At 38.0% G+C, this 16,703-nt stretch overlaps 1 protein-coding gene across 1 annotated transcript in view; it reads right to left on the bottom strand.

Moving 5' to 3' along the window:
• Window positions 1–1,370: 1,370 nt before the first annotated feature.
• LOC104493291 (myelin transcription factor 1-like protein) overlaps window positions 1,371–16,703 on the bottom strand; it is a gene marked incomplete at both ends in the record, with an annotated part of 51,225 nt that continues 35,892 nt past the window's right edge. Inside the window, 3 exons of the mRNA XM_010135944.1 lie at window positions 1,371–1,592; window positions 2,930–3,013; window positions 7,471–7,533. Coding sequence (XP_010134246.1) covers window positions 1,371–1,592; window positions 2,930–3,013; window positions 7,471–7,533 — 369 coding nt within the window. The remainder of the gene's footprint in view (window positions 1,593–2,929; window positions 3,014–7,470; window positions 7,534–16,703) is intronic.

Below are 16,703 nucleotides of genomic sequence, written 5' to 3'. Positions count from 1 at the left end.
ATATATGTATATATATAAAGGGAAAATCACTTCAAAATTTTAATGACAGATCTCTATGACTTCAATAAATGTTACATCATTATGAAGCAAGCTAACTGAAATAAGAACTCTAATACTGATATTTTACTGAAAGTCAGAAACTTAAATCAACATGTGGACATCTGTACAAATGGTCGGGACTTTTGTATCTGCTGCTCCCTAAAGCCTGTTGGAGCTGCAGGCAGTGTAATACATTTGACCACTTTGGTAGACCTCAGGTCACGGACCCGGAATCCCTCCACGGTAAGTACCATACAAACACTAAGCACAATCCAGCTCTGAACCTAAACAATACATTGGAACTATATGCACAAAGTCTGGAGAGGTTGCAGTAAGGGTAAGGCTTTTGAATTAAGCTATAAAGGATTGTCAAAGAAAGAATCAAAGTAAATAGTTACAGGCAGGAGAACGGAGAAGTACCTCTAGAACTGACTACAAAACAAGATCAGGTTGATTTAGTTGACTAAAAGGTACAGAAGATCAAATGAGGTCTGCCTGGAGAAAGGTGAGAAATTAGGCACATCGGCTTCACATAGTTAAAATAATAGAATTTTATATTAGTGGTTATATAATAAGAAATTAGCTCCGGCATTATAGTCATGTTTAGGCTGAGATTCCCATGTAAAGCTCAAAGACTACCCTTGCTTCTCCATAACTTAACATCTAAAATGGCAGCGAGATTTATACCTAAGAGACCGGCCACTTTCTCTTCCTTAAATGTCTTAAAAGCTATGAAAAATATCATTGCCAGTTATTTTTGCTAAGTTCATGAAAATGTTAATGTATTCCTATTGTCAAATATTTTTATTCCATTAGTTTTAATTAATCTGCTGTATTCCACGTCTCTTGTTTTGAGTGAACTTTTTCATTACCAAATGAATAAAAGTACTTTGTTTTTATGGAACTGGTTCCTTTAATTCTTTAGTTCCATCCTCTAATGTTTGGGAATCAACAATATGTTCAACATCTCTGAAAATCAGGGGGATTCAGTCATGTACTGCAAAGTCTATCCTAAGGTAATTTGTCCAGAGTCACTCTATAAAGCAGTGGCAGATTTACAGTTATTGTCATGCATGCTTTTTTTTTCCTGTAAATTTATTTGTTTATTACAGATTCAGATTCAGGTCTCTATCTGCAAGGACTTGCATCAAATAAATCATGTATCTTGACTTCCAGTTATCTACAAATATATGTAGGAAGATTACTTTTCAACATAATAATGAAATTCAAAAGGAACAGAGAAATGCCATGACAGAATGCTGCATTTCAAATCTTGTTAATCTAATTTAAATAATAAGCATAAGTGAAAGATATAAGCCGTAGTTACTCACCTACGATGAGTAAGAAAACTACCACTGACATGTCCTGAGCCATCACATCCTGGGGTTGGACATGACATTCCTTCCGTCTTCACTGACTTCCAAGAGAACTGTGAGCCATTTAGGTACCCATCCTTTTGCCTTTTGGCAGCTAAAGGACACCCTGATGCACTGCGATGGGATGCATATTTTCCGGTTATATGACCCTGACCATCACAACCAGGAACTGGACATCTGGATAGCAGACAGATGAGATAAACTTTATTGTCTTGCCAGCGTATACCTGGTAGCCTCTACAACAAATTCAAAATAAACCTGACATGACATGAAAAGAGCAATCATGCACTGTGGTCTTAAAAATAGTCAAGATATGCTTTACTGGGTAAAATTACAAGCAAATCTTAGCTAATATGAAAAGAAAAATAAGTTATTTGATAAACTGTAAGCAGACTAACCAGTAGATGAAGTCACAGCTCTTGATATTGTGCAATTGCAACAAAAGGAGTGATATATGTATTTGAATTGCAGGTGTTCATTACAGTAAATATCACATGGGAACTGAAATGTTGTCTACTGAGCTTTGCTCAGCAGAGAAATTGCCCATAAAAACTCCGTAAGCATAAAATCCTACTTAATATAATCCTTGGTACGTTTTATTTATGTGTAATGAATCTAAAGACTTGTCTGAAGTCATGAAAATGTTAGGTATAAGCAGTTAGGTGTGAAGTGATCATAGCACGTCATCAGAAATGCTGAGCCCTTTTAACTGCTCTCTGAATAGCAGAGATTGTGACAAACTATGTGCTGCAGCCTAGAGGGAACAATGAAGGCAGTTTATATTTATCTGATGGTTTTCCTTACTTGGAAATTCCCTCATACATTTGCCCTGTATACTTAAAAAAAACCCCAATTAACCAGGGTTAGAAGGAAGGGGTTAGAATTTTCAAAGTGAAATGCTCAGAGAAAACAATGTTATCTTCAGTATGCTGCTACATAACACACGTCAAATCAAGGCTGGTTACTTCACTGTTTGTCCTGCGCTAAAATATTGCTACAACTCTCCACCAAGGATCCAGTCCTTAATGGTCTAAGCAGTCACTAAATCCACTGTGTTCAGTGGATATCAGAACACCTTGCAAGAAGCAGTTATGGATAGGCATTTCTTCTTCTTGCAAACTGCATAAACAGTCAAATTTGTTGCAGCAATCTCACATAAACACTCATTTCTCTATGCCCATAACTACTTTATTTAGCATATATGATTTGTCTATAATATGAAAACACATTTAAGGGTTTTTTAGGAAATAAAGATCTGGGTAACTTTTTAATTTCATGTGAAAAACATATTTAAAACTGTTTCTTAATTATAGATTGTATCTTTGGCTGACTATTGTGTGCTTTGCTGAATAAATCAGCACAGATCCTTGATTTGCAGTTCACTCAGAGAAATCAGTATGGCCATCTGCTCTTGGATAATTATCAGAAAATACCATTTATGCCTTACCAAAAAGTTGAAGATATGTATGACCTTATAACACACATGAAGGCCCTTTGACAACATTTGTTCTCACCTAATCGGCTCTTGGTCTTCCTTGTCTTCCTTGCTTTGTGCTATCCTGATTCCACTTTTCTTTGCCCGCGGACAGCCTGAAAGACTGAGTGAAAGAAAACATTTTAAAATGCAATTTCTCATTCCTGAGTATGCTTTACAAGGGATAACTTTCTATCTGCAAAACTGGCAGAATTGGTAATTCCATCCAGTTTCTAAAATCAAAGCTCAAGTGATTTAACTAAGGAGGGCTGCAGTATGCAGCCACGAGGGGGAATCCGTGTATCTCAGTCTGTGATGCAGGACAGGACTGCAGGCACTGGGCAGACCACACGCACAGGCAGTCTCTGAGGAGTCAGGGAAAACAGCCTTAAACTCTCTGTCTAATAATTCCTCCAGCTGACTCAGCAGCAGCGATAGTTTTGAAAGGAACAGAAGCCAGTGCTTCAGGGCCGAGAGACATGTCCTCTACATGTCTGAGAGGGAAGGAAGAATAACCTCAAAAAACAGGAGTCTTTGGATCTGTGGTGGACTAAGGACTAATTTCTCTAAGGAGGATATTAGAAACCTTCTCAATCGTCTTGTAACAATCCTATAGAACTGGTGAGCACAGCAAAGCTCACAGCTGTACAATGCCTTCCTGAGAAAGAGTTTAAGCACTCAGAACTCATCCAGACAAGAAGATTTAGTAGAGATAAAGTTATATGTTGGGCTAAGCAATGTGACATTTAACTAGACATCGAGAATCTTGTTTTTAACTACTACACAAGATGGAAAAAGATTTATGTATTCCAAGATTTTAGAAGCTCAGCTTTCCCTTTGCATGTGAAGAATTCATTATAGAAACCATTTAGTAGACTTGACAATGACTTTAATAGATACTTAGAGATTTTTTTAAGTAGTTGCTATCCAAGGCACAAATATGTCTATCAAAAATGATGCTCTATTTAAATGTTATTTCTATCTTAACACTTTAACATTAAAAAAGAACACCTCCTTGAAAAGTATTGAGATGAGAGTAGTCTCACCAAAGAAAAATTTCCGTAGAGAAAGAAACAAAATAGAGGATTAAATTTTTGTATTCAGCATGACAAAAGGTACATCAGTGTTGTATATTAGGTCCTGTCTTCATGGGGAAGAGACAGAAAGAGTGGTAGCAAAATTTTCAGTTATTCTGTCTTCTCAAGAGAAGCAGGGACAGGGAGGATAGAGCAGAGAAAAAGGTGACGCAGTCACAGAATAGACATTACATGAGTAATAGAGTTTACATGCTATGAAGTGATACAGAAGTCAATTAAAGAAAGAGGAATGTTAGCGCAAGATATTGGACATATTACCTAGCAACTTTTAGTGAGATGGCGCGGCTACATCTGTAGTGGTAAATGGAAGCGGCCTGGAACTGCTGTTTTGACTCAAGACCAGCAAGCTCACATCTGTACAGCTAAGCTCTCTGTCTCTGTTAAGCAGGACAGCTACATCCATATTGCTTACAGAGAGTGGTATGGACCCATGCGGAGCCCCAAATTATACCTGAGAATTGTCTGGAAGAGTTTCAGTGGCCCAGGGTCAGAAGCACACAAAAGGACATGCTAGCAATTTAATAGTATAGGCATCTGTGCTGTGATGCTTGGGCCTGTGCTCTCATCCCATTTCATTTTCCAGTTCACATGGTCATTTTCCTTTTTAAAGCAAGTTGCTGTTCATTGCAACTTGTATTGGAATAGTGGACACCAAAGTACTGTGGTTCCCTGCATACAAACTAAAACTCAAAAAGACCATGCCACTTAAAAATAGTTCTCTTCAAAAATAATAATTTCATAATCTGTAAGTCAGAGGCAGGAGAACAGAGTCTAGGAGATTTAGAATAAGAGGAAGCAGTCTCTGGGGCAAGGGGGCAGTTCGGGAACAGGTTGGTTCATTGCTACCCATACAACCTGCACTGCAGAAAGAGAAGGGGAGAAGAGAGGAGTTACAGATATCCCTAGCTTATCTGTGAGACTAGTCATACTCACTGTGTGAGAATAATCATGTTTTACATCTGAAAACTAAATAGTTAATAGAGTTTCCTTAGAAAGCAATACTATTTTTAGTAGGTGTACAGATGGGTATGCTTCTAGATGATGACATCTTCATATCAAGATCTGAATAAAGAGTTTCTGCCTTGACTCGTGATTTAATGCTTTCTACATATTAAAGCAATTTAATTATCACCTACCTATTGGTATTTTGGTGCACCATCTTTTTGCAATAGATCTTTCTATTCTTGCACTATGATTTATTAGAAAATTCTAAGACCTTTCAGGTCCTCTAAACAGACATTTCTGAGGTTCTGAGGTTATGATTAATTTTTCCTCTGACAGCAGATTCATGAAGAAAGCATATGTCAATGACGAGCCTTTGCTTTAATTTTTTTTTAATCCTATAATAACAAAAAAATTTTACAGGGTAAACATATTACTTTATTTTTACATCAGCTTAATTCCTTATATATAAAGATAAAAGACAACAAGGGAAATTCAACACTGATATGTGCTGGTATAACTTCTTGCATACATTGAATGGGTGTGTGAAACTGCAGAGAGTTTTGGCAGAGTTAAGTCTGCCTTCATGTGTGCTTGCTGTTGAGCAGCCATTTCAAATACAGATGATACCTAGCTGTGTTGGCAGCCATTTAGGAGAAAAGTTTGTCATTCCTTTCCTTCTGAAACTGAAAGGGTTGTAAGTGGTAATATCAAACACAAACAAAAAAGCTAACTCAGATGCAAGCAGAGGTAAATGCTGATTTTCACTGTGGGAATTAGAAAGCTTAACTGTGAATTGATGTGGGGTCTTTCATACTTAACAGCCTCAGATTTGGAACACTGTTTTTCTGCCCTTTTAAAGAGTCTGACCACCTCAGAAATGGCCTTGAGAGGTATCAGGACCCGAACAGTGTGGGACCAGCTTCCTGTAAATGTGACAGGTCTTGCCAAGACTGTGGTGGTTTTAAGCAAAGACAACATTACTCCTTCAGTCTCAGTGCCTCCATACCCACATGCAGCCAAGGACCCAGGGCTGCCAGAGGCCTTTTGAAAGATAAATGAATGAGTTATGTGGTCAATGCAGACATGGTGGCATTTCAAAGGTTGGATGTGACACCTTACTTTCTGCACTTTCACTGTCCTGCCTGTTTCTGGTTATATAGATGACCAAATACATAAATGGCTTCCTGAAATAGCAATCAGGGCATAGCTACACCAAGCAGAGTGCTGGTAGAGGTGTGAGCTGATAAATCCACATACAGTTAAATAATAAATCTGATAAATCCACATGTAGTTCTAAATTTGACCTTAAAACCCTTTTGAAAGTGTGATTCAATCTCCTACATCATGTAAGTGCTTTTAAAATGTTTTCTCCTTAGTAATGTTATTTGTCCTTCTGATCTTTAACTGTGCATTACAGAAATTTTTACTGTGATTTTTCATTTTTACAGCATGTAAAGGTATGGCACATTCCCAATCTCTATGTTATTTATGTTTTGACTTTAAACTGTTGCTTTTACTGGGAATACATTTAAATTGGGAATTTGTGCATAGCCAAATACAAGGACTTGGTGAAGCAAGAAAATGTGCATACTCAACAGTATTGCTATGCATAGGAGTAAAGAGCCTTTACTAACAAAAGAGAGGTGGCCTACACTATTATTCTTTGATCAAACAGTGGATAGCTGTTTACAAAATATGGTGCAGCTCTTCTCTACTGATTTACAGTTCTCAAATAGCTACAGGGGAAATGCAAATTACACAGCATTTGTAATGTTACCCTTACAGTGGTATCACTGTAATTGATTTTGGGGTTACCAACAATACCCTAATTAGTCAATGTTTCTTTGGCCCTTGGTAAGGATTGCAGTTATAGTTTAGGCAGTTAAGGTAACAGCTTTCATCCATAAATTTGTCTTTCCATTCTTTTGGGTTGACATAGTTATGTACAATGTGTTGTGGTTTAAAAATAAGCCAAGCTTTACTCTGAAATGTACTAACAAGTCTGTTGCATGTTAGATGAAAGAGGTACTTTTTCCCTTTGATTAAAGCTGGTAAGGCTTCAGCTGGGAGAGGAGGTAAAGAACTAGGTCCAGTTTTGCGTTTCAAGAAATACAGAGAGAGTCTGCAAGAGACTGACAGGAACAATCAGGAGATATAATTTGGAGAGAAAAAAAATGCAGGAGTAGGATTTGAGTCCAGAAAAGGTAAAATTGTGAGGAAAAGAGTGAAGTCATTCAGAATGTAAAGCAGCAGAAACATACGAATACTGAATTGCTTCCCTGGGCTAACAGAGAAGGTAGAAAAAATGAATTTTCTACGAAGATTTTGTTAGATATTATCAAAAATCTTCCTAACTATTTGGGTAGTGAGCCATGCCGAAGCTGAGAAATGTTATTTATTGGTGATAAACAGGATGAGTTAGACCAACCCACATCTACATACAGTGCTCAATCCTACTTCAGTATGGACAGAGGGAAGAAAGGTCTGTCGAGGTCTGTTCTGGCCCTTCAGTAAAGAACAAACCCTTCTCTTTACATACCTTCGATGTGAAGCATAATTTCCAGTAATATGCCCAGAGCCGTCACACCCAGGGGTGGGACACCTAGGATAATAATGGAAGAGATATGGAACAGTGTTACTGACAGGAAAGATATAACTGCCAATTAAAGAATATTTGTTGGCTCAGTCCTTTTTTCCACAGGTGCCAGCCCTAGGGACCTCTAGCCATTGCTAAACCTGAGCTAAATTCCACACTGGGGATAAACATAATTTTTTCATTCATAAAATGTTTTTCTTTGCTACTCCTCACCTGCCCACTCAAATGCTTTCTAGAGAGCTCCACTATCAGCAGCAGCCTGACATCCCCACACCACCAGGAGTGAGTAGGGTTGATAACAAATGGAATATCCCCATGGTGTATGCTTAGGTAATGGCTAACATTTCGGAGATTCATTTTGTTTTCTATCAGAGCTATTGCTCTAGTCCCACTGCACAGTGTCATGAGGTCACACCATGGAGAGACACCACCCCATCTCCATGAAGTGAAAAAAATGCCTAAGGAAAAGTGAAGACAGGGAAGTAATGCTGGCCTGTTGCAGTGAAATGGTAACCCACCCAAACATTCCCAAACACCAAGCTACAGCATCAGACAGAGAAGTCATGGATACAGCCGTCAGAGGAATTTCTAAGAGTGGAATGAGATTAGAGTCATCAAAGAAAATGAATGTTTTTTTTTCTACACTGCAAAGACGATTGCGATCACCACAGAAAAAGCTGAATTATAATGTTAAGTAAAATCATTTGCTGGTATTTGAACTGCTACACTAAATCACAGAAAAGACAAAGGAAGAATAAATTTATGTTCATTCTACTGAACAGATGAATGCTACATGCATTCTAAAAAGTCACTTTTCTCAAGCATAAGTTTTGAATTTTAGCCATGCTTTAAAGATTTGTTTGAAGAAAGCATTCAAATTCAAAAAAGCATGAGCACAAATTCAGATGTTGCATTCTGAAACACCTGATTTCCATAACATTGAATTCTTTCACTATCTGAATCTAGAGTTCATCCAGACTTTGGCTTTCACCCCTTAGTTACACATGTGCTTTCCTCAAAGTTGGTCCATACTGATAAACTTTTGCTTCAAAAAGATTTCTGCAGAGACTTGAAAGTTTCTTAAAATCAGGAATTAGGCAACCCAGAATTCAGTGCAATGGAGCTGTCACATTCCATTAAGCTGAATTTTAGCTCTTTAAAGCTAGTAAGTTTTATAATATTACCTACTTTTGAGGAGCTCAGCAGGGCCAAACCTCACATATGATTAATGCAACTTTGAAAGAGATAAATTAACCTGGAATTTGTTAAATGGAGTTCTCATATGGTCTTCATCTGGACCAGTTCATTTATTCTACAGAAAAATTTAAAGTATGGTAGCACTTCCAGGATGTAAGCTGGTAAAACCTCTGGGGTTCATTAAGTCACTGAAGTTTCTCTTCTGTATGAAAATCAGCTTGTGTGCTTTGGACAAGAAGTCTAAACAACATCCTTGAAGGCAATTCCCCTTTTCTCTTCCTTTACAACTTTGCACAGGACCAAGTACAAGACCATGATACTGACTAGAAGGTATAAGTATTACTGTGACTCTTAATGTCTTAAAGACCAATATAAGTGTTGATCAATCTTATAAAAAGATAAAACCTCTTAAGTTTTGCATAGTTTCTTCTGACACAAGTTAGGTAAAAATATGGTCTTTGGTGAAGAAGTCGTAACTCCGTATGGCCCTTAACAGTCATTCTTTGCTGTGGTTGCATATGGCTAGCACAAATTTTGGCTATTTGTTTAAGTTAAAAATAAATGGTTAGAGCATCTTATATAAAGGGTCTTATATTTTAAATACTTTATATTTAAATATCTAGATGATCTCACAATTACTTTTTATTTCTTTAGCAAATGTTTTGAGATCTGCAAGAGATAATCTCTTGGCTCGTGTTTTTTTTAATGCTAGGTTATCTTCAGTGATGTACAGTGCCTACTTCCTACATCCATCAAAGCCAGGTGCATCACTGAAGCCTGACAGAAGCCTCTAAAAGTGTTGAATCAAAAGATATGTAGGTAAGAATTAATTAAAGGAATTGACTAGACTTTGGCCGTAAATACCTATGGCATTTAAATGAATAAAGAAGAACAAAGAGCCATGAGACTGTTCCTCTGCAGCCTGTCTGAGGTTCTACAAGGATTCCTTCTTTATGAACACACGCTGTTCAAAGCCACCATTTTCCTCCAAAGACTTTTCAGTCCTTTTGAGAACATGCTATTATCAAAACTGAACAATGTTTTTTCTCATCTTTTCCAAGGCTTTTACGAAAGGCATGTATGATTAATAGTGTATTATCAAACAGGATTTATAAGATGCACCAGTATATCCAATTGATCAGTTTTAAAATTAGATCATTACACCTCAGCCTTCAGTACAGTTTTGCACAATTTAAAAACTAGCTTATTTCTGTGTCATTTTAAAAAAAGTCTTAAGCAACTGAAGCTAAAGAAGAAATCATCCTGCTGTAAATTGAACAGAGAATCTTCACAAAGGGATTTTTATAGTTCACATTAGTTTACAATCATATTTTTGATTAACCAGAAGAGATTTTTTTATTAGTCAAGGATTTTAGAAGGACCCTTTAGATTTTGATTTTGACACTACATTTTTTTCAAGTCTCATAAGCTTATATTGACCTAAATGTAATAGATGAAATGAGAGTTTAGTGCAGTTGATAAGGATATTTCAAAACCCTAGAGAATTTCTGTTTACTGCTGTTTCCATTCTATGGGAAGTGTTTATAACCACTGTGAAATATAGGATGCAGATATAGAGCAGTCTGTTTCAACTATAAAGTTATTACAATATTTATTTGCTATCCTATGGAGATTAGATAAGGAGACAACTACAAGTCCTTGCACCACTGGAATTGTGAATCTGTATTTTCAGAATATCTGATCATACATAGGACTTGCATATACCCTGCTTCTTTACTATCAACTACTACATATACATATTTGACTTAGCTGATCATATATACATGCAACAATGTCATAAAAATGTATGTACAAGTGCTTATAACAGGCAAGTGATGTGAAACCCTTTGAAAATGAGTATCAGACTAAGTGGAAAAAGAGATGTAGTTTCTTCACTTACATAAAGAGAATGTAATTTGGCAGAATTAGAAGCTTATTCATGGACTCTACATAATAGAGTCTTATTGCAGCAAAGGAAATATTTTAGTACTGTAAAGAGTGAGGTGCCAAAAGGAACTCACCCTGCAAAGAGTGAAGTTTAGAACATAAAACACTAGCACTTCACCACAAATTCAGGACAGCCAGTAAAAGAAAGAGCATGTCAATGAAGGAGAATACAATTAGCCTTTATGTTCCATTCATTTCACAGAACATCCCAGAGAATCTTTTTTTGGAACATAAGCATAAGCAGAAAGCAGGGCAGGCACAAGAACAGCAACAGCTGTAGCAGCTGCATTCAGCTTAGGCTCAATAGTAGGAATGAAAAAAAGGTGAGATCCAGACAGATAAATAGACTGAAGCCCCACTGTTCTTCACCAGGGAAAGGACTGAAGATGTGCAGCAATTAAAAAAGGCTCTTGACAGCTTGAAGGAACTTAGGGAAATTCCTGGGACCGGTGATGAAATAGATGCAATGCCTCAGTGGGCTCTGGGAGGGTTTTTCCAATGCCGATGGTTAAAAGTCTTGCTGCAAGCTCAGCTCAGAAAAAACAAACAAATAAATAAACAAAAACCCAAAACAAACCAGCTCACATCATCATAGCAGATAACAAATAAGATTTGAATGTAAAGCCATATTCCTAGTCTTTTATGAAGGTCTACAGGAGCTACAAGCTTACAGATAGCTTATGTATTTAGATTTATAGCTTGACTAGCATGAGATCAAACAGGATGTTACACAAAGGTGCGAAGACAAAGGTGAGGTAGTTTTATCCTTTGTCCTTTATTGTATAGCTTTGGTTGCCTTTTAAAATTTATTTTAAAACAAAGATTAGCTCTAAAATGTACTGATAAAACAAAGGTATAGTAACCTGCAATATTATGTAAACACTTTGCTTTTTCTTTTCTTTTTAGAGATTTTAACACAAAATGACAATGAGATTTTATGAAACCAAAGGATTGCACTTCCTGAGGGAGGAGGCAGCACTCACAGATGCTTTTGCAGTGCACACAGCCTGACCACAGCTCAGAGCCTGCGCTGAGGCTCCGGCTCAGGCTCCTCCATCTTTCTCTCTCCCAGAAGCCCTCAGCTGAGATTCAGCAACACAGTGAATTCTATTTCCATCTCAGACAAATCTTGTCTTTAAGGTTTGACCAGTTTATATATACAAATATGAATGGAAACTTTGGATCTAGAATTATACAAGCCCAAATTCAGCACACCACGTAAATGAGTCAGATCATGGTCATCAACACATGGTTGTATCTTTTGCTAAGTAGGGTGATAATGATTAACATAATCTTCAGAGACAGTTAACCAATATATCCCCTTCTCTCTGTCTCTTGTCCCTTAAGTCACCCTTGGCCCTTTCTATGCCCTGCACCAAGCCTTCTCCCTCTGCACACTTTCAGCCTCACGGCTCTTAACACTACAGCCTGGTTTTCACTAAGGAAAGGGCATGTGACTAAGTTAGGCTGTAGTTCTCACAGGAATTGGCAGGTTTGTACTTTATCTCTGTACTTTTTTAAAGCTATCACTCATGGGGGATTAATAATAGCTCACACAGTGGACATTAAAGAAATAAATAATAACAGTCACTAATAAAGGTGAAGAGCATTGACAATTCTGATTATGGCAGACTGCTTTGACATTTTATTTTTCTGCTGAGGAAATTTGCTCCCATGGAACTCTCACACACTGGCTGTGGCAGGATCCAGCAGATGATAGCAATCCTTTCCAGGACCTACCAGACTATACTGGAATTCAAGTGCAATGGGTTCCTACAAAATATCTTTTATGACCTGCTATTACTAAGCTGGTGTATCAGCTCTAAAGATTAATGTAACTTTTATTGTTTAGCTTACAGCATGTAGTACTGACTACATTGCAGATCCTATCTTCCCTTGAGTAAGTAAATGAACACACATGTACTACACCAGACAGAACATATATCCTATTACTTACTAATTAAATATTTAAAGCAGATGTAGCTAGCAACTTGAATGAAAAATCCTATTGAATTGAATGGGGGAGTAAACCGGTAAGTTGTGCAAAACTTCAGAATGGTTCTTCAGAATGTTCCACGCTGCAAAAGAACTGGGATGTAATAGAAAATTATATCCTTCCCATAGCTTTATTTTGACCATGCTGTCAATCCTGTATAGTAGAGGTGTGATTTCCTGATGAAGGTTCAGAAAGGCTAGAGAAATATAATTGTTTCCTGTGGGATTTTTTCATAGTAGAATATTGAATGCTTTACTTCTGGTGGTTTCCAGGTCTTTGAGATTCTGTTTTATGTGACTGAATTGCCATGAATTGAATTCATAGGTTGGGAGGCTGGTAGACAGATACAATAATACTTTGCATTTCTCTCTCATCTGAAGATCCAAAAGTATTTTACAGACATTAATGGATAAAATCTCACAATACTGATTTGAAAAAAGGAAGAATTTGGCAGAGGAAAATTGGCGTTGTCCTGATAGGACTAATTCTGTCCAGTGATTTCACTGTTCAGCTCAGTCTCTGCTCGGTGACTGCACTGTCTGAAGTTAACGGCACATTGTTGCAGACAGGGTCTGCTTCTAGCAGTGACAGCGCTCGATGTTGACAGCTACTGCCAGGGGTTGGGGTGCAGAAAGGCTCTGGCTTCTACTTGCTCCTGTGCAGACCAAGGTCACTGCTAAATCCTGTGTGCCACGGTGGGGGTGCAGTGAGGAGAGCCTGCACCTGTGGGGAGGAGCGGACAGGACAGGTGACCCTAAACTGACCAACAAGGTGTTTGATCCCATAGACACCATATTCGGAATAAAGCTAAGGGATCACAAGGGTCAAGCTCTCTTCTTCAATGGCCGGTGTCCAAGTAGGACTCTGTCCCTTTTACCTTCGATCCCAATCCGTGCATTCCTGAATCCAGTTCCAGAATCCAGCTACTGAATCCAGTTCCCATCTGCTGTTGAGTCCAGTCTGGGACTTCCCCAGTGTCTACCCACAGCATCAGTGGTGATGGTTGCCATGGGGGCGGGGCAGGTGAAGTGGGTTTGCTATTGTTTTTGCATATATTTGTATATATTTCTTTTTATTGTTATTATTTTAATTAAAGCATTTTTAATTTTCTTTTGCAATTCATAAATCTCTCTCCCTTATTCCCCTTCTCTTTCCTTATGGGAATAGGAAGGGGTTAATAGAGAGCATCTGTCTAGTGGCCAGCCCAGCTGTAACCCTTGACACCTGGACTTACAAATGTCTTTCCCTTTAGGATGGTAGAGAGGGGTTAATAGAGAGCATCTGTCATTCATCTAGTGGTCAGCTCATCTCTAACCCTTGACAGGCATAGGGTGGCTAAATGACTTTACACAGAAGAGGAGAAATGGGCAGAAAGCAGTGATTCTTACTCACTGCTGTGTTTGCAGCTACAAAGCTATATGCCTTCTGAAACACCAGATTCATAAACAAAATATTGTGGGTTTTTTTCTAGTCAGGTATTTCATAAACAGTTACAAAAGTAAACCTGTAAAGATACTGTGTTTGCAGTTCCCTGAATTGAATATGTGAAGAGGGAGAAAAAATAGAGGAGTGGGCAAGAAAGAGACGGGACAAGAAGAAACGTGGTCAAATTAAGAAATGGAGTTTTCTGTAAGGTATGCTAACTTTATAGCATGTCTATGCCTCCATGAATTTGAGTGCTTGTTAAAAAACAACAGGTTTGTAGCTCTTGACAAATATGTCCCCTTTTTAACTATTTAAGAGGCCAAAAGGGAGAACAAGTTCTCCCTCTATGTCACTCACCGCTAACTTGCACAGAGCACTCTAGGGCAAGAGGAGATCATAAACAGAGCTGTGTGGTCCTCAGTGGAGAATTTTTGGCCACACGTGTGTCAGTAACAGTCAGGGTTGTGGTTATTACTATGAAAACATCTATTTAGCAGGAACTGGACAGAAACCAGCAACTCATTTTGACTTTACCTTTCTAAGCAGTCAGAGTAATGCCTCCCAGCCATTGCTGTTCTAGCCAGCTCTGTGAAAGCAATCTGTAAATCTTTCAATCTTATTTTCAGGCCTAGGTATTTTGGTAGATTTTCAAGCTCTAATTAGGTATGTGAAGTGGGAATGCTGTTGATCCTTTTCCTCATGAAGACACAGAAGAAAAGCCGTTGTCTGTTCTAATTCCAGAAAGAACACAGATGCTTTTCTACTTTTACCCTGTTGACTTTTATCATTTTTTTTTTACCATGGCATTAGAATTCTGAATTCCTACCGTATAGATACTTTCTTTTGATGCCTAGATAAAACCCCTCTACCTACTTAACCTATCTGTGAATTTGTAATGAAAGACTGTTTTGTTAGGATGGATCTATTTTCTTTTAATTTCCCTCAGTGAAGCAGCACATCTGCATATTTCTTCACTCTTTATTTTCGTCTGTCTATTTTCTTTCCTGATGCCCATTTCTCCCTATTTTCTATCTGCTATCCTTTTCTTACAGTCGAGCAAGAACCTCCATTTGCTCTTTCTCCATGGTTTGCTTTCCATCCATATTCCTCTCCAGCATTTCTCTGCCACATTCTAAGTCTTCCTTTTCCAGATTATTTTCCTTCCTCATTGTCTCTTCTTGTCACTTTTAAATTTTCTCTCTCTCCCTTTTGCTTCTTTTTTCTCTGTCCCCTTTGGCTGATGTCTTCATTCTCTGTTCCTCCCTCATCCTTTTCTCCTTTCATGATCTCTAATAACCTTGAATTGGACAGTTCTTTCTTCTTTCCTCCTCTTTGTTGTTTCTTTCCATTACCTCTTCTTTCATCACCCTTCTTGTACAGCTGATTTTATCTTTCCCATAGTCTGCAATGCTTGTGGTCCTCTCACATTGCTGAGATGACTGGGTACACATTACATTCTCGTGTCAGGGAGAAAACGCTATGTGTTGTGAGACCTTAAAGTAGGATTTCTTGGCTGCCAAGAGACAATGAGTAACTTTAAGTATCTTGCACTCTTATTTCATTAAAGTCCTTGTAAGCTTTATCACTGACTCCAAAAGAAGCAGAGCCAGACTAGTACCAGGCACTGCTGAAAATTGCATTCAGAGCCCATTTGAAGCTCATTTGATTTGGTTCAAGAGGCAACATAAACTCAGTGGGACAAGTATGCAGATAATGAATATTTCAGTGGATATTCAGTCCATGGTTTTTCATGTTCAAAGCTAAACCTATGTTCTAGTCCTCACAAATACACCTATGAAAGCATGTGAAGTTAGACCCTTATAAATACTGAAGGTTCACAAAAACTTCTTTATTTTTGGCTTACATTTAGACTCACGTTAATTATTTCTCTGTATTCAGTCCACTAGAAGGAGTACTTAATCATATAAATTTTGTTTTAGTAAAAGTGCTAAATATTACTTTTTCATCGGTAAAATACTTTCTTACTTAGCAGAAAGCTACTGACACAACAGGCCACCTTGGAGGTAATAGGAAAATGTTTTAAATTTTCCAAAACCACAGCATATATAAAGGAAGAGAATTTCAGGAAATAAGAGCCAGCAAAAAATACTTGTCTTGGAATGATAAATGAGTGAATTGAGACAAATCTTCTTCTATCTTGTCAGCTGCTTTTTGGCAGTGGATCCAGTGCAGTTTCATTAGGAACTGGCAGGAGATAAGGGGATCCAGGCAAAGATCACTCCTAATGGGGCATGACTGAGCCCTCTCAGAAGACACTGGGAGAAATGCAGGTTGGGCAGACATTGGAAAAAAGAGTAGAATGGAAGGATTTGTTGGTACCGCTTTGCCTGTAGTCTTTCTATCCATGAGGGAATGATGCCAGGCTATGGACCTAGTCCAGGCATGAGACTAAAATAACTTTGGCTCAGAGGCTTCGTGGAGTAACTTCAGTCTCTTCTATCTCAGCTGAGAGATTGTTCTGTCTTTCTCTTTGCCTCTAGAAATCCCCAGCAACTGATGGCTGACTGCATACTGTTCTCCTTAGGTAAAATTTATTTGATTCTCTGACTTTCTGCACATACAATTTTTCTGTCTTTAGCTGCTGGTATTA

This window comes from Buceros rhinoceros, unplaced genomic scaffold (genome assembly GCF_000710305.1).
Source record: "Buceros rhinoceros silvestris isolate BGI_N320 unplaced genomic scaffold, ASM71030v1 scaffold13865, whole genome shotgun sequence".
Taxonomy (NCBI): Eukaryota; Metazoa; Chordata; class Aves; order Bucerotiformes; family Bucerotidae; genus Buceros; species Buceros rhinoceros.
This window is presented reverse-complemented; position numbering and strand designations above follow the sequence as displayed.